Genomic DNA, 24954 nt, shown 5'->3' on the forward strand with positions numbered 1-24954 from the left:
GCCTCCAGCTGGTGCTCAAAACGCCCCCGTCGCGTAAAAATTGGGTTTTATGTTCTGCTTATTTTTAAAACCACACGAAAGACAGAAAATAGGTCGGAAACAGTCGCTGAATAAAATTAACATAATTCATTCCTGCCTTTTTTTTATTACTTTTTTTGCACAGGTTGAGGTGCCCAAACAAGAAGCAGCGGCTCCACCCACTCCTGCCACCTCGACCCCGCCCCCAACTACCCCGTAGCGACCGTGGGTAACCCTTCACACGCTGACATGTATCTGACTGTATTGTTTGTACAATAAACACGTGAAAATGCGCATCAACATCACTTCCTGTTTCCTGTGACGGGACAGAAGCGTCTTTCTTTCAGGGTGTGTTGAAAGCCGTCATCTGACTACGGGCGTGAGAGACGTGTGTGTGTGCATGTGCGTGTGCGTGTGCGTGTGTGTGTGTCTAACGGCTGAAGGTCGGCAGCTGTTGCGTCCGTCACTTTTCCAACAGGTGGCTCTCGACCCTCGAAGCGTTTTGGGGGGTCGTTGAGAAGGCCTGAGCCGCGAGCCGCTTTTCCCTCTCCGTGTTTGCTCAGGATTCCCGACTCGGATCGGACACGACGCTGCTGCTTCCTGTCAGATCGCCCTTTTCTCATCCCATTGTGGGGGGTGGGGGGTGGGGGGGGGCGCCGCCGCGCGTCTGTTGCTGCTCTGAGCCGCAGGATGAAATCATTTATCAATAAACACCTTTTAAGTTTCTTCTCTCTTGGCCAAGATGAGCAAATGTCCTTTAGCAGAGGATGAACGCCAGACAAAGTCACCTCCCAAACCTCCTTCATATTAATGGCTTCTCTCCCCGCGGGTTGCTAGGCAACGCGACTATTCAGAGAACAAATTGTCCACAAAGGTTAATCGATATTGACACAAATCAGCTTTTGTAATTAGCCTGGCTAACAGTTTCCCGCCTTTATGCTAAGCTAAGCAAACCATCAGATTTCTCATCCAGCTTGTGACAAAAAAAAAGAAGCTAGTTCTGTTCTAAGTGTTTATAAAGCATTAATTAAACATTCAGGTGGAGCCTCGTTTGTTAGCGCCGTCTGAACCCAACCCGCTGCTATCGCTAACCCGCCAGGCGGCTAAAGGCAGCTGCTAATGTTTCATGATCACAAAGGAAGCCCTCTTCCCGCCCGGCGGTGCGTTTGAGACTGTGGGACATTTGGAATGATTGTCCGAGGAGTCGTCTTGCATTTCCTCGCCGGCTGAAGGAACGTTAGCCGCCGTCAGCAGCGACTCAAGCGTCCTCAACACACGCTGCTCAAAGTGCAGGACACGCCCGAGGACACGTGACTCGGACTCGGAGACACTCCCGAGGACACGTGCCTCGGACTCGGAGACACTCCCGAGGACACGTGTCTCGGACTCGGGGACACGTGCCTCGGATTCGGAGACACGCCCGAGGACACGTGACTCGGACTCGGAGACACTCCCGAGGACACGTGTCTCGGACTCGGAGACGCTCGCAGCACCAGGAACCGGCTGGGCTGTTTGAATCGGTGCCCGGAGCGGATTCATCCCGGAACCGGATTCTCCGTTTTGATCCGCCTGTTTCATCCATCCGAAATCAAAGTAATCTGGATACTGAGACATGTAGAATCTCAAATTACAGAAGATCTTTGTGGACCATTTGGGATCTTCCTCCCCCTGCAGGTCCGGAAGTCTTTAAAGATCCCGTTTGGGTTCATGAACAGAACAACATCCCAGAACTTCCCAGCATTCCGGACTGAGAACCGGAATGTCCTTCACACGTCGGTAATAAAGGCTTTATTAACTAGAACTGTGTTCCATCCAGTAGTTTGTATTTTATTTTAATAAAGTATATAAATAAAAACACCTCGGGGGTCAAACCGGGTCCCCCCGGTGGGGCCACGCCTTGATCGGGTCGTGCAGTGCGCGTGTTGGACGCGGCGCTGCGCTCTCGGAGCTGCGCGCCTCTCAAATCTCACTCCGCCCCCCCGCCCCCCCCCATCTCCGCCCCAACCAGCGCGACAGCCGTTCATCCGCGCCTGTGATTGTAACCAGGACACTCCGATCCGTGCTGGGGGGGGGACGCGTTCCGCTCCTCTGTCCCCGCCAGCCGCTCCGGTCCCGGTCCCGGTCCCGGTCCCGCCCGCTCGCCTCTCCCTGGGGGCTGGATGAATTGTTGGAGAGTTGAGGACAAGGCTCGGGATCCGCCTCTCCGCTGCGTCCCGGCAGGAGGAGACACCCTCAGAGTTGGACCGCCATGGACGGGACGTCCCTGTGTCTCCGGCTGGGTGTCCTCCTGATGCAGTGTGAGTGAGAAACGGCGTTATTTATACTCATTTATGTTTTCTCTCATTGTGTTCTGGATCAGGAGCAGGTTTTTTTTTAAAAAGTATTTCAGTTCTTTATTTATAGAAACAAAATGAAAAGTGGAGAAACTGCTTTTAAATGTTTTAAACGCATGTGTGTGTGTGTGTGTGGGGGGGGGGGGGGGGGGGTCGTGATCAATGCAGCTCCTGAAGTTGTGCTTGGCTCTGCTCCACCTGAGGGCGTGGGCGGCGCTTTGGTGGCAGGTGGGCACCCCGCGGGGGGGGGTCATGGGTTGGAACCCCACCAGAAACAGAGGGAAAGATAAATGGGAATGTTTCTGGTCGTGCGTGGCGTGGGCAGCCGGGGGCCACGGATCAGAGCGACCGCTCGATTTAAAAACCGGGGAAGAAAGAAATTATATTTAAGCGTGTGTGTGTGTGTGTGCGTGTGCGTGTGGGGGCACACAATCAGCCCCACATGCACGCCTCGCCCACACAAACACACCCACGGACGCGCGTGTCTGACCGAGGCAGCTGTTTCTCGGTGGGTCGCATCCCCACAGAAGCGGCTTTGTTCGAGTCGCCCCCCCCCCCCACAGCCTTGAAACGTGCGCGTTATCTCCATCCACACGCGCACCCCCGTGGGGGGGCCGTTTCCCTTCCGCTTTCATTTGCTCCCTGTTAATTAGAATAAGTGTCTTAATTATTCCTGCGCCAAGCTTTTGACCTCAGCAGCACCCCCCCCCCCCCGGTAACAGTCGGTAACAGTCGGTACGTGCTGCGCAACGAGAGGAGAGCTGCGTGCGTGCCAAGGAGCGCGCAGCGCGCAGCACGCTCTTTCATGAGGGTGTCTGTCCCTCCGAGAGTCACGCGTAAAGGCGCGCGCCTTGATGTGATGATGATGATGATGATGAAGATATTTATTAGATAGAATGTTACAGTACAAGTACAATCAAACAGTAGCATGTATTACAGGACAAGTACAGTCACACAGTAGCATGTATTACAGTACAAGTACAGTCACACAGTAGCATGTATTACAGTACAAGTACAGTCAAACAGTAGCATGTATTACAGTACAAGTACAATCAAACAGTAGTATGTATTACAGTACAAGTACAGCCAGGAAGAAGGTGGGTCATGGCCCCAGATTGAGGAGTAGCCGAATCAGTTTGTTTTGGGAGGTTTGGAGCCTGGTTTTCAGGGACACTTTGATGTTTGAATACCAGGAGGTGCTAGCATAGTCAAAGAGGGGCTGAACGAGGGCTCCAAGCGTCCGGAGACAAAAGCAGACATTCTGCCCAAAAATCTTGTTCTCTGATTGACTTTTTTGATCACCTTAGTTGCCGTACTATCACCAGACAGGTATTTGTCAAGAACACAGCCCAAATAGGTAATCTCTTCTTTGCTGGAGATGACTGTATTATCGACTGTGACCTTGAAATCATTAACATTTATCTCACGTGGAGAGTGTCTAGACCCAAAAAGTGACATTTGGTGACCTTTGGTGACTTATTTATTATTCAGGAAGCGACCCCGTGTTGACATTACCCATGATGCAGCAGTGAAACAATCTGAACGGGCTGTGCGCTCATTGCGCGGCTCAACGTCTGCAGCTAATTGAGGCTGACGGCGGGACCTCGCATGCAGCGCCTCCTGAGCTTGTGTGTCAGCAGGTGCAGCGGTTAGCGCGGTGTATGGCGGGCCTCTGACGGGAGCGTCTCCCATTCACAGTCCGACTGTCTGACAGGATCTCCTTCAATCCCGCTCAGTCTTTTATTCATGCTTCTGCGGGTCCCTGCCCCCCCCCCCCCCCCCACGCCCCCCCTCCCCACCTCCCTGCCAACCTCCACTCCATTTCATTTGTGTTCTATTCTTAGGGCCGTTCATCTCTCCTTTGTCGTCCCCTTTTTAATCTCATTGTGCCCCCCCCCCCCCCCTTGTCTTGTTCAACCTTTAGCGAGACAAAGCTCCACAGAGGGGGTGTCGAGGCTACGATGACGCTCCCTCTGCCACCGCTGGGGGGGGGGGCGTGTCGTTTGAATTCTCTCAGCTCGGAGTTGGACCAGGTGAACTGAGGAGAGGCTTTTAAGGAATCTCGGGCTGCGCGCCATTATTATTGTATAATCATCTTTATTTCAAAGCAGCTGCGGCGGGATTGGAGGGCGGGGGGGGCTTGCGTGTTTGGCCCAACATGGCTGCCTTCCTGTTCTGTTGCACACTTCCTGCCCTTTGTGCTCAGCTTGCCCTCCATCCTTCCGTCCTTCCATGCCTCCCCTTCCTCTGCGTGAGAAATCCAGCAGGAAGCGGCTGACAAACAGGAAGTCGGTTTTTCTCGTTTGCCTTTTAAAGTTTAGACATTTAGTTCTCAATCTGCAGCAAACAATGGCCGGACGTGCACGAGAGGAATGTCTTTCTGTGAGCGTTCAGGAATATGTGAAGGTGACGTCTTTATTACACTGAATCAGACGTGGGGGGGGGCTCACATCCCTTAATGTCCTGAGCGAGTTCCTCTGAGGCCCATTCAACATTTATTAGTCATTTCTAAAATGCACGCCCCCCCCCCCCCCCCCCCCCCTCCGCCTCCTCTAATTTTCAGATTTGTGGGACATTTCATGAACCTCTTCCTGCAGAGCGTGTTGCACTTTGACCTTCGCCCCCATTCAACCTGTGTCCAACGACAGGACGACTAGGCAGGAATCCGCCACGTAAACCAATCATGTCGCAGGAAGGGCAGCGACTGCTTCCTCTTCCTGCCTGGGAGGCGGGGCGTCGGTCAGCCTCATGACCCCCTCGTGCATCCATCAGGTTAACCCGGCAGGGTGCTCGGCAACCTTCTCCTAACCTGTTCTTAAATAAACACACGGCGGGATGATCCTTAACCTGGCAGGATTACGGGGGAGGAGGGAGTAATCCCCCCCCCCCCTCCCCTCCTTACCTCAAATCTCCTCGACTGCACACGGGAGGACAAGAGAAGCCATGACGCATTCTCCTCTTGCAGTGTGGCGGGCGACGCGGAGCAGTTTGCCCCTTTGACCTTGCCCCCGCCCCCCCTAGTGGATGACAAACACTATTGCGTTCGGAGACGTGCTCGCCGCCACTCGCTTTAATCGCCTGTCCTCCCTCCCTTCCTCTTCTCCACTGAACGCAGGCTCCCTCTCCGTCCCCGTCACCGTGTCGACCAACCAGCACCAAGTGGAGGTGCGGGAGTTCTCAGGTGAGGCAAGGCCCCGCCCCTGCCCTGCCCCGCCCCGCCCCGCCCCGCCCCGCCCCGCCCCTCCATCTGTCAGATTCTGTCTGACAGGAAGCACTAATATCTCATTGGTCCTATCAGACGCGGTTCTGTCCTGCACGTTCCAAACAGAGAGGGACCAGAACCCGCGCATCGAGTGGAAGAAGAGGGGGAAGGAAGTCTCCTTCGTTTACTTTGACGGACACTTCAGAGGTGAGATAAATTCCCCCCCCCCCCCCCCCCCCGGTCCTCCTGAACCTTCTGTCCTTTCATTCAGGTCCCTTTGAGCACCGGGCGAAAATCGAAGGAGCCACGTTGACGCTGCGGAGGGTGACTCAGGAGGACGCCGGCGAGTACCGGTGCGAGATCAGCGCTCCTCTGGACGCCGTCAGCCTCGGCGAGACGAACGTCCTGCTCGCAGTTCTGGGTACGACTGGAAGAACGTCAATGAGGACGTAAACACAGTTCAGATGTTGAGATGCTTTTTTATTCCTATGTCCCCCCCCCCCTAGTGCCCCCACAAACCCCCTCCTGCGACATTCCCAGTGGAGCAGCGACGGGCTCCGTGGTGCAGCTGCGCTGCAGGGACCAGCAAAGCATCCCTCCTGCTACATACTCCTGGTTCAAGGACAGCCGGCCCATCAGCGCGCCTCGCCACGGCAACGCCACCTATCTAATCGACCCACACACCGGAATACTGGCGAGTGTGTTCCCGCAGATAAGGAAGTCAGAGAGGAGTGTGTGTGCGCGCGAGGGAGATACTTCACCTTTGATAGAAGTCAGCGTTTGTGGATCTTGCTCAAGGACACGTAGGCAGAAGCAGGTTGCTGGATGTGAAACGCAGCCCAGCCCTTTAACGAACGCCGTTTCCTTTCCGTTTCTCCTCCGGCTGTTCTGCAGGAGTTTAAAGCCGTGTCCAAAGAAGACACCGGCCGATACAGCTGCCTGGCGTCCAACGGGGTGGGGCCGCCCAAGATGTGCGAGGGCAAGCAAATGATGATAGGTGTGTGTGTGTGTGTGTTTCCACAGTTCACTCTGCCTCCCACACACACACACACACACGCAGGGCAAGCAAATGATGATAGGTGTGTGTGTGTGTGTGTTTCCACAGTTCACTCTGCCTCCCACACGCGCACACACACGCGCACACCTTTCACCACTGGAGAAAATCAGGGATGCAGTGGAGAGGAAAATATATTTTAGCCTGTTTCTAACGATGAAGCTTGCGCCGTCTGCAACGATGTTTAGTTTGGAAAGCTCGCTGATAAATAATACGATGTTCTCCAGGGTAACGCAGCGGCCATTTTAATGCACTGATAAATCAGATGCAGGAAAAAAAGGCATGAAATGGATTGAGCCATGGCTTTCCTGCCACGTTGATGTTTGCACAACTCACTCCTGTCTTCCCGTCACTTCACTCAGAGGACGCCAACGTCTCGGCCACGGTGGCGGCGGCGGCGGTCGTGGTCTGCCTGGTGGCCGCCGTCCTCGGATGCGGGGGGTACCTCGTGTACCGCAACGGCTGGCTCGGCCGTGAGTTTGTCTCTTTGTTGGGTCGTGGGGGGGGGGGCACTCCGTGCCATGTAAATGACGCTTTCCTCTCTCTTCCACGGCTCCTCTCGACTCCTCCGTCAGCAGGACACAGAGGAAGGTAAGAGCTCTGAACATGCTCAGGTTGTGAATAAAGTGTAAACATGATGATGCAATGACGACCTTCTGTTAATCAAGCAAGGAGAAACTTATAGAAAGTAGAATTTGCAGCCAAATAAACAGTTTGGATGATCTAAATGTTTAAAGGTCTGACGTACGGGACACAATCCCAGGTTGTGTCCCGTGTTTTGATGTTCCGCTGTGAAGCCAGAGACGACGGAAGACAAATCCTCGTGAGGCTGGCCCCCCGACTCGCTCCTCTTTGTTATTTGATTACATGTTTGTTCCTGAGCGAGGCCTGATAGAGAACGGCGTGGAGGCGCTCTCCTCCAAGCGGATCTGAAAGCTCTTTGTCTACGTTAAAGTCTGATGCTTATCCCGCTGAGCTAACCGGAGCTGTCAGTGTCGACGTCCTATTTATAGAACAGGCCTCTTCTCAAAGACAATGCGACGTGATATCTGATGGAGCGATCGCCGGCACAATTTAGCAGAGGAGGAGAGGAGGGCTACGGTTTAGTTCCGCTTTGGTTTGATTGTCACCGAGATTAAAGGTTTTAAAGGCCAAAATAATTTGACTTGTGTCAGAGTGGCCTGATATTTCTAAAATAGTAAGAAATAATGAAAAATATATTTAAAGCTCCATCAGCTATTGAGACAAACATGAGGCAGAGGAATAGAACCAGAAATCTTGTTTGGGACATTTTCGGTAGCTACTCTAATCTGTCAGGAGATATTTTATTACTTATGATGTTTAAAAAAATGATTATGCTCAGAAGCTAACATTTTTAGAGGTGAACTAAAAGGGCAATCAGCAGAGTGCAATTTCCATCAAGGCCCAACATTCCTCGTCTCAAAGTTGGGAAATGGAATTCCTATCCCATTTATGGGGTCGAAAACAAAATTGCATGAATTCTTTCCTGGACAAAGCCCCATCCTTTGTAAATCGAATCTAATTCAGTAGTTTTTAGGGTAATTCTCTCGACCAATCAACCAACACAGGCAAAGGAAAACTGATTTGTCTTGAAGGTAGTGATAAATGAAGGGTCCTAAAATGGAACCTTGGGGAACACCTTCCATAAAAAGCCCATTTAAGAATAAATACTACCTTAAGCATCCAAGTTAAATGTTTTACACTGCTGTGACACAAATTTGAAAAATAGAAAATTGTCCCATACGATTTAAAAATTCTGTTTTGGGCTTTTGGATTGCTGCATTGATTGGCTCACCTGTTCACTTACCCCCCCGCCCCCCCCAACATTATCGTGACAGGCTTTCATGTCTGTACAGCCTCACCTCAATGTGAAATATTTTATTTCCCTATTTATGAAAGGTTTCATGAAATTTGCTTTTTAGTGAAACATTTGGATTTGTGTCATTTCATAGCATGAAAAATATTTATAAAGAAATATTTAATCAATGCTTGAAATGTTTGTTTTAATGCAAATTCTATTAAATTACAGCTCATGCACATCTTAATAAACAAATTAATATTCCATACTAATAATGCCTACCCCCCCCCCCCCCCCCCTCGATCCATAAAAGCATGGTGTGCAGTGTGAGGATAAAAAGACGGCCTTGTTGTTGTTGTTTTTAAGCGAACACACTGACCCCCCCACAGGTCATTTTGGATCTCCCAGTGTCATGGTGCAGCCCACATCAGCAGCCAAACCCTGCACAGAACTGAGGACACGTGAGTGTGAAGCTTAGGCCAAGTAATGGTGCTAAACGTGTTATTAGCGAACATCATAGGCAAGAAAAGAAACAATTTTAAACTGTTGGATGGAGCTCAATAAAGTTTTTTGTTTTCAGCTAGAGCAAAAAACAAAAACAAACATGGCATCAAATTGATTGCATCTGGAAAGATTCTACTGGCATGAACAAAAGATCATTTGAATGCACACTTGGATCATAAAACGAATGAGATCTAAATCGACTGTTTGCCCTGTTCGAGCACGATGTGCTGAATAAGAGGAATAAACTCCAGTTTCCCTTCATGAAATCGTGTTCGGCCGTTGAGTCAGACCTTCCTTTTTGCCCAATGGGATGTTGTGCCATGTATGATGTGCATAATTTATGCAGGCCAACGTTTGAGTCGGGATGCAGCTGTCGGCCTCCAGTGTCCCCTATTCTGTGTCCTGCTGTCCAATGTGCTTACCATGCCTTTGTCTTTCAGGTCCAATGCCAACTACATCCCCCCACCCCAAGAAGTAAGTCCCCCCCCCCCCCCCCACTCTTCATCCTTTTCCTCTGTCACAGAGAGCCATCATTCTGAAGAACAAAATGTCAAGAATAATGATTCCATGCTTGTCTTTATCTCCCCGAACCTCAGGATTTCAAACACACCCAGTCATTCATGCTCTGAGAAGCAGGCCTTCCTCCGGGAGTGCGTCATCCAACGCTGGATTCATCTCTGGACTCTGAAATGAGCTCTCGAGCTTTCAATTCGTGCTCATTTCAATCTGCCACTCCGGCGGGATGAGTTACGACAAGCAAAGCGGCCAGACTTCTACTTACTGACGTCTTCTGCTCTAATGGGATTAAGTCCATTTTCATGGCTTTCTGCTCCCCCTGGTGGTCAGACGTTGAACTGCGGATTGATTTCTTTTTTTTCTGAGCCACACGGGCCAGCGGAAGCTTTGTCCAGACTTTGTTTCCTCCCTCTGCAGGCCTGACATTTTAATCAGCTTTTTTTTTTTTTCATTACCAAAGACTGGCCATTTCGTTTAAGATTTATTTGCTTTAAAATTTTGGAATCATCACAAGGGAGTTCTCCTTGAAGCCATACGGAAAGCATTGTCTTTAGTTTACACAAATGTAAATGCAGTTTTACCTCAGCGTCCAGCACCTGCCAATGTCTTCTTATACACTGGAGCCCACACAAGACCCTCATGATCCAGAACACAGGAGGCCACTCCAGCCAATTATAATACTGAGACCAACCCCATTCCATCCCGATGTGCCTGCATGGATACACACACACACACACACACACACATATATATATATATATACCTTGTGCCTTTTTAATTTGTCTGTCATATTTATCTATGGATCAGTTTTTGTAAAGAACTTGCCTTACTTTTCTGTCTTTCTATTTTTGTGCCACTGTTTGTTGATGTTTATCACTAGGGAGTGTCTGATTTCAGTGTGTGAATGAATTGTACATAATTTTATTTGAATGGTGTATCGGTAATAAAATATTTTTCTTAATCAAAACCATATGTACTATGATTGAATTATTGTGGAAAAAAATCATTTGCTGTAGTTTTGAGTTTGTTCATTTTCATAGCTGTTTTTTTCCAACACTAAATGCTTCTTTTGCATCAGCGCTGTAGTCCTAGATAGCAAAGTTAGAGGTATATATATATATCATGTAAAGCAAGAGAAACAAACTTATTACGTGGATGAAATCCACATGCACACCCACAAGATAATGTATTTTATTTAATATTATCTGGAGATAAGCTTGCAGTCAATTAGAACACATAAATTAAATCAAACGTGAAGATACAGTTTGTGTTTTTTCCCAGGCAACAATTCACTGTAAATGATATTAAGTACTGCACACTCAAGGATAAAAATGCGCAGCATTGCGCAAACGAGACGCCATTTTGACGTGCGCGAACGCGCCCTTGTCACAAACCCACTCCCACAATCCACCGCGGCACTTCCTTTTCGGATCCGCTGCTTTTCGTGTCAAACCCAAGGTGAGTTTTATTAAGAACATTCCTGACGCAGATTCACCCTGCCGCCATTGCTCGGCATGAAAACGAATTAGTTTCATTTATTTCAGGTAATTAATTTCATAGAAAAGTTAGCATCATTTTATTTATTTTATGGAGAACGCCTTTTAGACAGCGGCGTTAGCTAAAGTTAGCTTAGCATGCTAGCGAATAGCAGGTGTAAACATGTAGCTAGATAGCAGAAAACAGACCATTTATAACGTGATAATCTCTCATGTTATGCGCTACGGTTGGCCTTTTCCAAGTTAGCAACAGTTTCGCATTATTTTCTTTAGCTGTCTGTCATTCACAGTCCGTTGTTGCTAGAAGCTAACATGCTCACAGGGAAATTAGCTAATTCTAGGCTGAATTTGGCCCATGCTTTCTACTGTACGTAGTTTCTGGCTACTCTTATCGGGATGTTTCGCTCCTTCAGATGCCGCTTCGCCGCTTGTTCCAGCTGGCCTCGCTGCTGCGGTCTGCGGTGAGCCTGACCCTGAGCAGGAACGTCGGTATCTCTGCTGTCCTCTTCAACCGGGCCAAGGAGCTCGATCCCATCCAGAAGCTGTTCTTGGACAAGATCCGGGACTATAAAACCAAGAGCAAGTCAGTCGAAAAGACACAAGTCATTGTATATCACATGAATTAGTCCTGCTGTAAGCTGATGTTAGATCGGAGTGAAAAAAATAATCACGATCTGAAACATTCACCAAAAAGACAGCTGCGAAACGCAACATTTGCCCTCTTTATCATCATATATAATTAACGTGTTATTATCATGTTCATCTTTCAGACATTTGATCGTTTTTGATGCCTTTGATGCCTTTGATTCCCCAGGGCTACAGGTGGCATCGTGGATGCAGGACCTGCCTACAGCAAGAACTTATCTGAGGAGGTCACCAAACTGCAGCGGTTGTATGGCGGAGGAGACTTCAACAAGTTACCTGATTTCAAATTCCCAGGTGAGTTTGGAGTCGCGCGTTCCTTACGGTGTCTGCCGTAAGAGTTTCATGTCTTTTTTTCTTGGCTTAAGACTCATAAGGACACGATGACCCAGATAATACATTTCTCCATTGTCGTATACCGAACTGAAAGTCTATGGAGTTTAAAATGTTGCCCACCAAGTAGTGGAAACGTTCTGAAGTTTGCTCTCCCGCAGTGTTTGAAGAATGAAAAAGCACATTATTTGTGCTTTGAAGTTATTCTCCCCTTTCGCAGTCCCTCCCTCATAAATATGTATCCGTTTGCCACCAGGAGAGATGCGGCAATTTGGTGCTTTGTGTCTAAATATCGTGACACTTTCCAAGGCATGATGAGTTTCTCATTCTCTCTGAAATGAATTCAGGAAGTTTTTATCTATGAGCTTTGCAGTATTTTTAATGAATTATTGCTGGAGTCTTTGTCTGCATTTTAAATGTTGTGTCTCGATAAACAATTCCCGTTTATCGTTTTCTTTTTTCTTCCAGAACCCAAACTTGATGAAGGAGCCAAGTAAACTGTTGTTCATGTTGTATGTCTCCTACACGTCACCAATATGTTGTATTTAATAAAAAGATGATGGCTTGAACCACAATATGCTGCTTGGTGGTTGATTTTAATTTCCAACTAAAACTGTACACATTTCCGAATACTTATCCACAAGCTTTATAAATGTCACATCTACATAATTCTCACCCTGCTAATGAAGTGAATGGCCTAGCTCCTCCGAGCCACCAGGGGGCCCCAAAGCTGCGTGTTCAGCCTCTTCTTAGGATAATTAAAATGTTTTTATTTATTACACCCCTTATATGCGTAAAATAAACGGATATAAATACAATAAACTGCAATGCCGGGCTGTGGCTGGTGTTTTTGTGGCAGCATTCGGTTGCACCGTCACGGAGCGGCCCGCCGACAGGTATGATGGGAAGGAAACTTTATTTAAACTTGTTTTCACAACAAATCCAGGGACTCAGTGGTCTCAGCTTTTAACGGTCTTTTTATGACACATTCATGTCTGAGCGTGTGAATTAATCCCATTTCATTCCCCAGCAGAACCGCACAGGGACACAAAACGAGTCATCGTTCGAGCGTTCCCATCAGAGGCTCCATAGCGGCGAGGAAGGAGGCGTCAAACTCCCGGTCTGAGAAACGAGCCACGGACTGGCGAGCGTCGCGTCTGATCTGCAGCCGGACGCCGACGGGAAGCGACAGGATCCTGTCTATGGTTTCCGCATAACTGTCCTCGTCTTCCGCCAGGAAACCCGTCTGGCCTCCTTCGAAAGGGACAACGATGTCCAGCTTGGGTCCACCGGACTTGTGGGCCAGGATGACCTTCCCCGCTGCCATGCACTCCACGACGCCTGGGGGGAGACGAGCACACGTACAGATGCATTTCCACTGTGATAAAACGGCCATTTTTAAATTAGAACGTCCGAGCGTGACCTCGGACAAATGTCGTTACCGATTCCGAAGTGCTCGTTCCACATGGTGTGCAGTCCGATGGTGGCGTCCCCCATTTCTCTCTTCAGCTCCTCGAAGGACACGTTGAGTTTAAACTCGACTCGGTCGGCCACGCCCAGCTCCTGGCACAGCCCCCTTAACATGAGGACCCGATCCTCATCTTGTTGGTTCCTGCACCCGCCAATCAGAACCAGTCTCAGTGCCTCCTCGCCCCCGGCCCCCTCCCTTCTGTCCAGCGCCTTCTTGAACGCTCTGATTTGGAGCCGATGGTCCTTCTCCGGCCTGAACTGCCCGATGGAAACGATCGAGTGGCACTTCTTGTCGCCGTCCTCCTCCAAGGGGATGTCCAGAAACGCGCCGACGTCACACGGTGGGTAGACCACGCCGGTGCGGCCGGGGGCCCGCCACAGCGACAGGATGTGGTCGAGGGTCCAGGAGGAGTTGACCATGATGAGGTCGCTGCAGGAACCGGCCATGCCGTAGAGCAGGGCGAACAGGCAGTAGTAAACCACCTTGAAGGCGCTCAGGAACAGGCTGTTGGAGACGAAGTCCGGGTTGTTGAACCTGGAGAAGCAGCTTGAATTGAGAATCCTGCGATCCCGCCGACTCACCAATAGACTCTGGAAGCGATAAAGAAGGATTACCTGGGGTTCCTCTCCCTCACGACAGACAGCATGTCGGTGCTGATGGTCGGGTAGTGGACGTAACTTCCCACGCCGCAGCCTCCCAAGTAGCGGAACAGGGGCAGAGTGAAGGCGTAGCCCATGGAGTCGATGTAAAGGTCCGGGACAAATTCGGTCAGCGCCTCCCATCCCAGGAAGATGGAGCCCATGCTCTGCCCCAGCAGGGTGAAGTGAGGGAACAGGCTCGGTTCCACAAGCAGCCGGTGCCTCAGGAACACGAATCGAATCGGCCGCGGGAACACGATGTTGAAACGACGTCTTGCGCCATCCAGGATTTGCTGCCCTGTGACCCCCTGGTCTCCCGTGTACACGACAAAATGCGTGTCCACGTACCTGCGACCAGATTATTGTTTTAACGTATTCCAGATTAATCATTCCCAATCTATTCAGTTTAGCATAAGCCCCCAGCCTTTACCTGTTCTGCAGCGCTCTAATGGCGCACCAGAGCACCCGCTCTCCGCCGCCGCCAGCGTTGCAGTAGGGATGGAAGAAGGCCACCGCGGGACGGCCGTCCCGCGCCCGCCGAGCGTTCCTGCTGCTCTGAAGCCAGAGACGCACGGCGAGCACCAGCAGGACCAGGACGGCGAGCAGCAGCGCGCACAGAAACAGAAGGGGCAGCAGCAGCTTCCACAGCAGCCTGAGACGCAACACAGGAAGTTCTATTTCACGACATGCAAGCGAGAAGGTCACAGGTCACAGAGTTTTCATGTTCTTGTCCGTGTCTCAACCTTGATTTGGTGCAGTGTTCAGGAAAATGAATGAAAGTTCAAAGAATTAAAGAAAGTAACCCACAAATCATAAACCTAAGGCAGTCAACGAAGTCTGCTCTTTTAATTTGACTATTTATGTACGTTATATGTGATATTGTTGAACTGCTAGGAGGACTATTGGAATATTATTCGCATATTGTGAATTATAAAGTTACTACTTTTGTACATAATGCATCATCAACTTCAGCGTAAACTCAGATTAATATTAATATTACCGATAGCAACATTTTATACAATTTATAATTGGACGAAAGACTAAGCGGAGAACTACAAAAACAAGAATTGCATAAATTATATCAGTAATTTCAGTAATAAAGCTCGTTCTTCATCGTCCTACAAAAACATGAATTCATTGTTACGATGTAAGAGCACAAATAACGCAGGAGCTGAAGGCTAGCTAGCTAACTAGCCTGAAATGTGAACTAATATTACGAATAATAACAAGCCAATTTACGTCTAGAGATGCCGCTAAAACGCAATGAAAGGGCAAAAGTCGCCCATGATTTCACGTTATCGTAATTATTTTTGTCTAATATATATTCATTCTGTAAACGAAATACAGTTTACCTTGTTAGTTCACACAAACAGAGGACCAGCTGATCGTGGCCCGACATTTTGACAACTGATATTTACGACACGTTCAATCTTCTTCCTCCGTCTTCCTACTACCGGTGTATTTGTCTATCGCCACCTGCCGACGAGGAGGTATTGCTACATCTTCCTCCGTCTTCCTACTACCGGTGTATTTGTCTATCGCCACCTGCCGACGAGGAGGTATTGCTACATCTTCCTCCGTCTTCCTACTACCGGTGTATTTGTCTATCGCCATCTGTCGGCGAGGAGGTATTACTTGCCCAACACTGGACGCAAGACACTCTAAATCAGGGGTGTCAATCAGCATTATGGTTGCCCTCAAGGGGCCAGTTGTAAATGTAACAACGTATAAATGTAATGTAATGTAAATAAAATGTAACTACTCCTTAACATGCTGCTAAATTACTGTATTTACTACTACATACTTAATTAAATTATAAATATTACATATGCAATTGCATAGTTCTAAAAATATATCGATACCTTACTGCTGTAAAAATATCCGCCGAGGTTATGTAATCGCCGGCGTCTGTCTGTAATTTGTTCTTCAATATCTCGATTGATTATTGACCGATATTTAGGGAATTTAACAGTCATGTAGGGTGGGGGGGGGGGGGCTCTATCTCACCGCTGAATATCATCTGGGTCAGATCCAGAATGGAGTCAGCAACAAATATTTAATTTTAACATTAAAACCCCATTTACAGATTAAAAATCAGTTACAAATACACATCAACTCTGATTCACTTTTACTTTCCAGCATTTTACAAAAACAAATGTCTGCACAAAGCTCTTGCGGGCCACAAAAAGTGACGTGGCGGGCCACATTGGCCCCCGGGCCTTGAGTTTGACACACATGCTCTAAATCATGTGTTTTTCTGAGCAAATTGTTCTTTAATGTTGAGACAGCGGCTCATAACGGAACATTTCCCCCACACTCCGCACACGACCTTTATTTTAATAGCCGAGACCGGAAGCAGAACTATTTCCACCGTCTGGTTCTCACTTTACGACCAAAATCGCCACACGGTTGATGAGACTTCAGCGTGTTTTGATGTCTGCGGGAATTTCTTTGGTTAAAAACACTGAAATATAAGGAACGCGCATTCTAAAGCGTTTTTTTTTTTTTTATTAAATCGTGGATGCCTGTTTCTTTTGAAGATATCAGGTTATCCTTTCATTTCAAAGATATACTTCGTCCCCTGGTGAGTTATCCTCGTGTTTTATACCTTACGACAAAAGTCGCTCAAAACAAAATCTGTTTTTTTTTTTTATTTGACAAATGCAGTTATTAAAAATCTGTTGTTTTTTTTATTTGACAAATGTAGTATAATAACGTTAAAGACGGCAAAATTGTGCGCTTAAAACTTCAAACAAATAAGGGAAATAATGATCCCCTCGCGTCGCCAGGCAGCATCCACGAACCTTTTGAATTATTGTGAAATGTTTAGCGACATGAATAGTTGTATAACGGCTAACAGGAAAAAAGGGCGTTTTAACTTCTCCGTTTGTGTTGTCATTACTGATATTATCGGGGATGTATATATATATATATACATATATATATATATATATAAATATTGTCTTGCATTTCACTCAACTTGTGTTGAAGTTGCGACGTAACGGAAATGGGCCAGCTAGCATAGATGGAAGCTAAGCTACAAGTGGGCATGACGTCACACGGACGGGACACTTTAACTTTTTGCAGAAACTTATAATTACATTTACCTTTGGTCACTGATTTCTATTTTTATTTTTTTGCATTAATTATCTCTACATTCCTATTCATATAATATTATTCATATGATCTATGAATTGCCCCTTGGGATAAATAAACTGAACTGAACTGAACTATACCAGTTTTATCGTGCAATAATTTCTTGTAAAATCCTTTAGATACAGAGAGAATGAGTAAAATGCTGTACGTTCATATTGTCGCACTGTAAAATGTCCCTTCTGCTTTCTGACCCCGTGATCCAGGTCCCGTGACGGATCGATCCTCTCAGCCGTCGGGCGTCAGGAGAGGAAACCAAAAAAATGCCCAAACCAGTAAGGGTTAAAGGTGCCATTTTATCCCCGTTGCTGCTGCTGCTCGTCATATTTGACTTCCAAGCACACAACGGCCGTAGTGTGAAACGAGCATCCCGGCCCACGGGCGATGCGGCCGGAGACACTGCCGCCATTGTTGCTTCAAGGGTGGCGAGAATGCCAGAGTAGGGACGGGAGAGACGCTGAAGCCAAGCCGATTTGCTGCGGCCCCCCCTTCATGGTCAGCCCACGGTCGTCGGGCTGTATTTTTTTAAGTTGGCGACGGGACCATTGAAATAGTTTTTTACGTGCTTCGCATTCTGCTTTTGAGGGTGTCTGATCAGCGTCTCTCTCATTAAGATCAGGGACGTTTCGGACGTGGGAGGACTGAGGTGCGAACGAAGCACCTCCTCCGTTTCGCTCTCGGAGCGTCTGTGGGTGGCGAGGTTTTTGAAATTACAAAAGAGGAGCAGCTCCCCAGTAATGACATTCTCCGCTTCTCCGTCTCATCCCCCTGAGTAACCAGGGCAACAACCCCCCCCCCAGAGCAGCTCTGCTAACAACATGCCTGTCAAAGACGATAACTGGAACATAAAAATACCAGAGTTTGGCGTTGATGGGGGGGGGGGGGCGCAGGAAGAGGGCTCTCACTGGCTTCCAAGCTTGTGGCTGATTTCCTGTTTTGTTGGAGGCGTGGCCTACCTTCTGTATTAGCATCCTGTCTCTCTGGGAATGGGGGAGCAGTGATTTGCAACGAGTCCGATCGATGCGCGTGAACGTTTGGGAGGCGAGGGGATTTGTTCGGCCGCCCAGGAGATGAAGCAAAGGCACATTTCACGAGACTAAAGTATAACTTCCTCTTTACGATCCCTCTGGCGTACGTCCTCCGTCCATTCCAGCCTTGCCGTCGGGACGCTAATCGGAGGGACAGACGGCTGCTTGGAGTTGAGCAGGCCAGATTAGCGTCCCTGCTGATTTAACTACGTGCGTCCCTCGGGACGTCTCTCAGCAAAGCCCCTATTATCAGCTTAAAGCAACTAAACAGGTGTACATTTAACAAGGAACCCATCCGAGCGACAAGAGGGGCATTTACAGGCGTCCCGGACACGCAAGGGAGGGTTTGATTTTATTTTTGGTAAAGATAAAAACAAAGGGAGGCGGCGCCTGGGCATGTTGGTATTAAATATACTGCGTAGTCCTGTTTATTACATTGGACAGTTTGTGCCAGATGAGGACAGTCTTGCAGACGTCTCTGCGGAGACTTGTCCCCCCCCCCTTCTATCTGCGGGGGAGAGGATTAGCTGACCGTCTGGTCCACACAGGATTGGCTGAGAGACGCCGGCCGTACACAAACACGGGAGACGGGACATTCGAGGCCGGTCTCCTGGAGACCCCGGTGCCCCGTGGGCTGCAGGTCCTTCTCCGGGGTCGTCCGCATCTTCTCACACATTTATTCACGGCTCCTCTCGCTGAGTGTTTTATTACGTATAATTGTGCAGCGTTACCAAAAGCTGCAGTCGATTATTAAGGCGGCAGGGAGGTAGGAAATAGATCTTCAGACGGGGGAAAAGCTGAATAAGCATTCCTGAGGTTTTGTCCTTCTATTATTGCTCCTTTTCTGCATGTTTGCAGACGCACTGTAATTTAGAAGACTAACGCAGTTCATCTGCCTGTTTCACTCTCTTTGCATTCTTGTGTAACTTTTGTCGCTTTTTTTTTTTTTTGCTTTGGAACTCGTGCCTTTCCTTTTGTCAAAATAAATTCTAAGTTCATCTTCTAGATCAACGTCCGCGTGACCACCATGGATGCAGAGCTGGAGTTCGCCATCCAGCCTAATACCACAGGAAAGCAGCTCTTTGACCAGGTGAACATCGGTTTCCTCTGTTTTTATCCAAAAACCCAACCAAAGTGCACTGTAAAACAAGCGTTGCTAAAAAAATGCTGCTCGCTCTCAGGTGGTGAAGACGGTGGGCCTGCGGGAGGTCTGGTTCTTCGGCCTCCAGTATGTGGACAGTAAAGGCTACGTCACCTGGCTCAAACTCGACAAGAAGGTCGGTGATTACCCGTCTGGAGGGTTTCTGTGATGCGTTGATGACGATGTGACGTTTCTCGTCCAGGTGACTCAGCAGGATGTGAAGAAAGAGAACCCTTTACAGTTCAAGTTCAGAGCCAAGTTCTTCCCCGAGGATGTCTCGGACGAACTGATCCAAGAGGTCACCCAGAGACTCTTTTTCCTGCAGGTAACAAAGACCTCTCTCCCACCCCCAGTGAAGGAAAAGTCGACCTGGTAGAGAGTCTGAGGTGAATGAGGTGAATGTTTTTACGGCTGTTCAGATGAAGGAGGCCATCCTGAACGATGAGAATTACTGCCCCCCGGAGACGGCGGTGCTCTTAGCCTCGTATTCTGTCCAGGCCAAGTACGGAGACTACAGCAAAGACGTGCACAAGCCTGGCTTCCTCACCCACGACCGGCTGCTGCCGCAGAGGTAACGGCTGGTCAAAGAGGTCTCCGTGTCTCGTTCCCCGGTTTGAATTCTCAAGGGAACGATTCTGTGCTGTTCGGGTGAAGTCGTTGTGTCTTTGTGCAGAGTTCTCGAGCAGCACAAGCTGACCAAGGAGCAGTGGGAGGACAGGATACAGACCTGGCATGAAGAGCACAGAGGAATGCTCAGGTATGATCAAATCCCCCCCGAGGGCGGGGCTGTGGAACTATTAAAAAAAACGGCTGCGCCCCCCCCCTCCTCTTTAGAGAAGACTCTATGATGGAACATCTTAAAATCGCCCAGGACCTGGAGATGTACGGCGTCAACTACTTTGAGATCAAAAACAAGAAGGGCACACAGCTGTGGCTGGGCGTGGATGCCCTCGGTCTCAACATCTACGAACACGGCGACAAGTAAGGGAAGTGCCCGCTCCTCACTCGATTGGGACGTGAGCCGGAACGGAAGCGTGTTGTTTTTTTGTTGTTTTTTCCCAGATTGACGCCGAAGATCGGCTTCCCCTGGAGTGAGATTCGAAACATCTCGTTCAATGACAAGAAGTTCGTCATCAAACCGATTGATAAGAAAGCACCTGTGAGTCTCTGATTCACCAAATACTCTTAAATATTTAGCTGAATGTTTGTCCTTCACGCTAACCCCCCCCCCCCCGAACATGTAGGACTTTGTGTTCTACGCCCCACGGCTACGCATCAACAAGCGCATCTTGGCGTTGTGCATGGGGAACCACGAGTTGTACATGAGGAGGAGGAAGCCTGACACCATCGAGGTGCAGCAGATGAAGGCTCAAGCCCGGGAGGAGAAGCACCACAAACAGCTGGAGAGGTACTGCAAGACGGACCTCGGGGGGTATACTTCAAATATTAAACGTGTCCAAAGTAGATCTCAAAGTATTTGACACAACTGTTAAATTCAAATGAAATGTTATTAGTAGCAGGAAGAGGGTTTCTCCACTGGGCGGCGCTGTTGCCTCTCGCAAAACAATACACAGATCATTTCATTTTGCAAAAACGTCAGGGCTCAACTGGAGAATGAGAAGAAAAAGCGTGACCACGCAGAGAAGGAGAAGGAAAGGATCGAGCGAGAGAAAGACGAACTCGTCGAAAGGCTGAGACGGATTGAAGAGCAGACGACGAGAGCTCAGAAAGGTCGCCGTCTTTTCTTTCATCCACCTCAAATTAACCGGAACTGAGCCTGAGACGCCGAAATTAGGTTCAAACGAGGCGCAAAACGTCTTTCATTTGTTCCCCAAAGAGCTTGAGGAGGAGACGCGCCTCGCCAGGGAGCTGGAGCAGGAGAAGAGGAGAGCAAGGGAGGCGGCCGAGAGGCTGGCGAAGGAGAGGGAGGCTGCCGAGGAGGCCCGAGCGGAACTGGCCCAGCAGGCTGCGGACCAGCAGCTGATCCAGGAACAGCTGGTGAGCAGTGATCACGGGTCTGCGGCGCTCGAGATGAGTTTCTCTCACGTTCACGCTCCAACGCTTCCCGTCGCAGGCGTCTGAGCTCGTCGAGTTCACGGCCAGGATCGCTCTCCTCGAAGAAGCCAAGAGGAAGACAGACGACGAGGCCGTGGAGTGGCAGCAGAAGGTCCGGTTCAGATCCACCTCCGCCGCGGCCTCCTTTTTACCGCCTCCGTCTCCGTGACCTTTGCTTTCCAGGCCCTGTCGGCCCAGAATGACCTGGAGAAGGCCAAGGTGGAGCTGAACACGGCGACGGTGGCGGCGCCGGCGCCTCCGTACGAGCACGACGAGCAGGACGAGAGCCACGCCGAGGCCAGCGCCGAGCTCTCCAACGAGGGCGTGAGCCAGCTCGACCTCCGCAGCGAGGAGGCTCGCGTGACCGAAGCCCAGAAGAACGAGAGGGTCAAACAACAGCTGCAGGTGAGAGCCGGGGGGGGGGGGGGGGGGGAGGAGCTTCAGGGCAAGGTCGGGAAGAGGAATTTATACAAACATAAAGTTCAGGAGCGTAATAACTGAGTCTACTTCCCCGCCCCGCCCCGCCCCGCCCCTTATCGCTCCTCCTCTTTATTCTCTCAGACGTTGAGCTCGGAATTGGCCGAGGCCAGAGACGACTCCAAGAAGACGCAGAACGACGTCCTCCACGCCGAGAACGTGAAGGCCGGCCGAGACAAATACAAGACGCTGCGGCAGATCCGCCAGGGAAACACGAAGCAGCGCATTGACGAGTTCGAATCCATGTGAGAGCGGCCGCCCCCGGAACCCCCCCCCCCGGCGGCCGCTTGATTTTTCATGGACAAAGTTCAAAGTGTTGCTGCGTTGCGCCGGTTTAAAACATCTTACAAGCCAGCCGTGCTAGTTCTAGTTAGCATCTGTGAGTCATTAGAGGCGCTGAGCTGCAGACATTTCGCTTTGTGCAGTTCTAAAATGTTGAACGAATGTTAAACGACAGTATTTCATTTTCAGCCGAATATCAAAAGTAGCAAAAACCCTTTCTTTCCGTGAAGCGAATCTCCCCGATCGGGGAAAGAGCCCTTCACTCGATTAGCACTGCGTGTAGCAATGCTAACAAAGAGAAAGGCAGTAGTGCCGGGTTAGCGCACACCGCGTTAGCGCGCATTTCCAGTCACCATAGATGGGTTTCTCTGCCTGCCAGATGAAAACATCTGTCCTCGACTCCAAACGTCTACCTCAGTAATGTTAGCGGCGCTAACTCGGGCAGGCTACGTTTAGCGCTCTGTGGTTAAGAGGATGTTCAGTAAGTCAAACCTCCACAGTAGGGTAAAAGTATTATTTTTTTTGCGTTTGAAGTTCTTTAACGTGAGGGTTTCTCCGCTTCTGCCTTTGGTCCGATTTGTTCTCGGGGATGTGAGTTAATCCTTCAAATATTAGAAAGGGGAATTCTTGAATCCAGTTTTCTTACCGGCCACATGTTGGTGGAGGAAGTTAGTCGAGTTGGTGAAAGGAGTTTAAAAACACTTAAATCCAAAAATGATCTGACATTGTTTATGCTCAGACAAATACGTCCACGGGTGGATTACTTTTGAAATGAGTTCTTTTTTTTATATATATATATAAAAATGATGGTATTGCTTGTTCTACTCTGCTTACAGCCGGAGCGAGTCGATGGCAGACACTTGAAAGCGGCCTTTGGTGTTTCCCTTCAGTGTCTGTTGTTGTTGTTGTTTGTTTATTTGCTTTTAGCAGGTGAAAGGAAACGCAAGAAGATATTTTTTCTATTGCGTTCAGACTCTAAATCCAACAGCGTCGCTACACTGGACACCTTCATTGGGAAATCTCATAGCGTGCCCCCCCCCCCACACACACACACACGTTTTAGCTCGTCTGTCCCCTCCAATGAATGTTTTGCAGGTTAATTGGTTCATAAATAAAAGTTTTACATTTTAAACTTTTGTCTCACGGTTAGATCTTTTCTGAACTTTTCTGTGAATGTCTAATTCTTGGCACAACTTTTTTCTTCTAAAAATCCCTCAGGGATCCTCTAAAAGGCTGAAATATTCACATGCAAAGTGTTTGAATTATTTTAGTAATTATACCAAAGGTTCAATAATATTTCACATTTAAGAAGGAACCAATAAATGTCTCGGTGAACTGTGCTCTATTGATCTTTAGGACTTTGCAGATTATGGATTATATTGGGTCGTTTGGGGTTTTGTGCCTCAGATCACTGACACAAATGCCCGAGGTCATTAACCCTTTTTTTTTTTGATAAAGATCCGCTGAGCAGTTTTTCTGTTATCCTGTTTAACAGACAGACGCCTCAAAAACATGGCGTCATTGTTAGAGGTAACTAATAGATTCAGCATAGAACTCCTGAATAGACCTTTCTCCACCAGACACGAACCTCACCATAAAACGCTTCAAAAGAAGTCTGACTTCACCAATCGTGCTTTTACTTCGAAATAGCACGTGGGCGGAAGTGGCCGCACTGCTTCCGGGTTGACGCGGCTCTTTCGGGGTGACGCTGCAAACCAGCTGGATGTTCGGTTCGGTGCCGTCGGGATGAGATGGGAGCAATCGCGGGCGTAATAATGAAACGCAGCGGCGGCCCTGAGCAGGTCAGTCCCCGCCGACAGAGTCAGCTGCGCGGGCTTGTTGGGAGCGGGGGGGAGCTAGCTGCGTTAGCTGTTAGCTGCTAGCCGCGGAGAGGTCGTGACGGTGTTTGTTTGCGGGGCGGTGAGTTAGCTGCGTTAGCTGTTAGCTGCTAGCCGCGGAGGGGTCGTGGCGGTGTTTGTTTGCGGGGGACCGTGCGTGGCGTGAAGGAGGCCCGGCGGCGCAGCTTCCGCTGGTCGCCTGTTCCCGGGGGATTTAATGGCGGCTGCGTGGTTCCACCTTGTTCCGTTGTTCTGATGCTAACTTTGTGCTACCCGCTGGTTGGTGACAGTTCCAGGGGAAGGCGGTGCGAGCGTGACATCCAGCAAGCTGTCTATTATTTTATGAATGGATGAATGGATGAATGGACGAATGACGCGTGTGCTGCAGACACACAACAAGCTGGTGAGTGTTGCCTCTTTTTTGTGTGTGTTGTTGGTATTTTTCAAGCATGCTGCGTTTCTGATTTAATTAATTAATTATATGACAATTTACATAATTAATATCTTTAGGGGGGGGGGGGGGTTGGAAGCAAAAGTTAAGAAATGACTGATTTTCCTGTATATAAATAAAGAACATGAATAGGAGGCAGGCATCCTGTTGCTGCTGCGGTTGCCGGGGGCGACCCACACCTGTTTGCTCTGACAGATGGATCCTGTGCAGCTGGGAGACGGGAGCATCCGGTAATCTGCCCCAAGCGTGCTGCTCCTTCTCATTGGGGCAACTAACTATGTGATGCCCCCCCCCCCCCCCCTGTCCTTTCTCTGCTCCGTCCAGCCGGACTCTCCTCTTTCCTCTTGCACTCTCTTAAAGGTTACGCTCGTCTTTCAGCCGGCCTCGGTCCTTTCTCTCTTGTTTTTCACCCCCGCCTCGGAGACAAAGGGTGGGGGGGGGGGGGATTGACCGTGGCGCTCTGTAGCCAGGTGTTCTCCATTGCTGCCCCAGCCCTCACCCTG

The 24954-nt window shown here is 49.1% G+C and overlaps 5 protein-coding genes across 7 annotated transcripts in view; 4 read left to right on the forward strand and 1 right to left on the reverse strand.

The window, feature by feature from the left end:
- Nucleotides 1-2250: 2250 nt before the first annotated feature.
- Nucleotides 2251-10407, forward strand: jam2a (junctional adhesion molecule 2a). The gene is made up of 11 exons (XM_068756414.1): nt 2251-2315; nt 5467-5532; nt 5650-5760; nt 5825-5974; nt 6060-6247; nt 6448-6550; nt 6970-7080; nt 7183-7198; nt 8816-8887; nt 9371-9404; nt 9527-10407. Exons 1-11 carry the CDS (start codon nt 2267-2269, stop codon nt 9557-9559), a joined length of 933 nt encoding a protein of 310 aa, XP_068612515.1. The 5' UTR covers nt 2251-2266; the 3' UTR covers nt 9560-10407.
- A 436-nt stretch (nt 10408-10843) lies between these two features.
- On the forward strand, nt 10844-12498 carry atp5pf (ATP synthase peripheral stalk subunit F6). 2 transcript variants are annotated; one of them, XM_068756351.1, is made up of 4 exons: nt 10844-10904; nt 11356-11525; nt 11757-11881; nt 12386-12498. In XM_068756351.1, exons 2-4 carry the CDS (start codon nt 11356-11358, stop codon nt 12412-12414), a joined length of 324 nt encoding a protein of 107 aa, XP_068612452.1. In that variant the 5' UTR covers nt 10844-10904; the 3' UTR covers nt 12415-12498. The 2 variants fall into 2 exon arrangements, with proteins under 2 accessions (XP_068612452.1, XP_068612453.1); XM_068756352.1 differs by having other exon boundaries at nt 10875-10990.
- On the reverse strand, nt 12478-15425 carry alg11 (ALG11 alpha-1,2-mannosyltransferase). 2 transcript variants are annotated; one of them, XM_068756350.1, is made up of 5 exons: nt 15379-15425; nt 14457-14591; nt 14003-14374; nt 13360-13922; nt 12478-13258 (listed from the first exon to the last, which is right to left on the reverse strand). In XM_068756350.1, the coding sequence occupies exons 1-5, from the start codon at nt 15423-15425 to the stop codon at nt 12975-12977; spliced, it is 1401 nt and encodes a 466-aa protein (XP_068612451.1). In that variant the 3' UTR covers nt 12478-12974. The 2 variants fall into 2 exon arrangements, with proteins under 2 accessions (XP_068612451.1, XP_068612450.1); XM_068756349.1 differs by having other exon boundaries at nt 14457-14678.
- Nucleotides 15426-17422: 1997 nt separating this feature from the next.
- Nucleotides 17423-22129, forward strand: LOC137912173 (radixin-like). The gene is made up of 14 exons (XM_068756524.1): nt 17423-17454; nt 19214-19297; nt 19389-19484; nt 19551-19673; nt 19768-19919; nt 20022-20105; nt 20183-20329; nt 20411-20507; nt 20593-20756; nt 20949-21079; nt 21186-21346; nt 21423-21515; nt 21587-21808; nt 21965-22129. Exons 1-14 carry the CDS (start codon nt 17443-17445, stop codon nt 22127-22129), a joined length of 1731 nt encoding a protein of 576 aa, XP_068612625.1. The 5' UTR covers nt 17423-17442.
- Nucleotides 22130-23887: 1758 nt separating this feature from the next.
- LOC137912180 (probable ribonuclease ZC3H12C) overlaps nt 23888-24954 on the forward strand; it is a 6795-nt gene continuing 5728 nt past the window's right edge. The window contains 1 exon segment of the mRNA XM_068756531.1: nt 23888-23964. The gene's annotated coding sequence lies outside the window, so the exon portion shown is untranslated.

This window comes from Brachionichthys hirsutus, chromosome 24 (genome assembly GCF_040956055.1).
Source record: "Brachionichthys hirsutus isolate HB-005 chromosome 24, CSIRO-AGI_Bhir_v1, whole genome shotgun sequence".
Taxonomy (NCBI): domain Eukaryota; kingdom Metazoa; phylum Chordata; class Actinopteri; order Lophiiformes; family Brachionichthyidae; genus Brachionichthys; species Brachionichthys hirsutus.

What these genes read in the sequence shown, in the direction of transcription:
- alg11 (XM_068756349.1), bottom strand. Translation starts at nt 15,425, where the DNA reads ATGTCGGGCCACGATCAGCTGGTCCTCTGTTTGTGTGAACTAACAAG. An exon ending in ATTAGAGCGCTGCAGAACAG is followed by an intron (nt 14,375 to 14,456) that starts GTAAAGGCTGGG and finishes ATCTGGTCGCAG; the next exon opens with GTACGTGGACACGCATTTTG. An exon ending in GTGAGGGAGAGGAACCCCAG is followed by an intron (nt 13,923 to 14,002) that starts GTAATCCTTCTT and finishes CTGCTTCTCCAG; the next exon opens with GTTCAACAACCCGGACTTCG.
- atp5pf (XM_068756351.1), top strand. Translation starts at nt 11,356, where the DNA reads ATGCCGCTTCGCCGCTTGTTCCAGCTGGCCTCGCTGCTGCGGTCTGCG. An exon ending in GACTATAAAACCAAGAGCAA is followed by an intron (nt 11,526 to 11,756) that starts GTCAGTCGAAAA and finishes TTGATTCCCCAG; the next exon opens with GGCTACAGGTGGCATCGTGG. An exon ending in ACCTGATTTCAAATTCCCAG is followed by an intron (nt 11,882 to 12,385) that starts GTGAGTTTGGAG and finishes TTTTTCTTCCAG; the next exon opens with AACCCAAACTTGATGAAGGA.
- jam2a (XM_068756414.1), top strand. Translation starts at nt 2,267, where the DNA reads ATGGACGGGACGTCCCTGTGTCTCCGGCTGGGTGTCCTCCTGATGCAG. An exon ending in GGAGGTGCGGGAGTTCTCAG is followed by an intron (nt 5,533 to 5,649) that starts GTGAGGCAAGGC and finishes TGGTCCTATCAG; the next exon opens with ACGCGGTTCTGTCCTGCACG. An exon ending in CTGCACAGAACTGAGGACAC is followed by an intron (nt 8,888 to 9,370) that starts GTGAGTGTGAAG and finishes TTTGTCTTTCAG; the next exon opens with GTCCAATGCCAACTACATCC.
- LOC137912173 (XM_068756524.1), top strand. An exon ending in GACCGGCTGCTGCCGCAGAG is followed by an intron (nt 19,920 to 20,021) that starts GTAACGGCTGGT and finishes GTCTTTGTGCAG; the next exon opens with AGTTCTCGAGCAGCACAAGC. An exon ending in AGCTGATCCAGGAACAGCTG is followed by an intron (nt 21,347 to 21,422) that starts GTGAGCAGTGAT and finishes TTCCCGTCGCAG; the next exon opens with GCGTCTGAGCTCGTCGAGTT.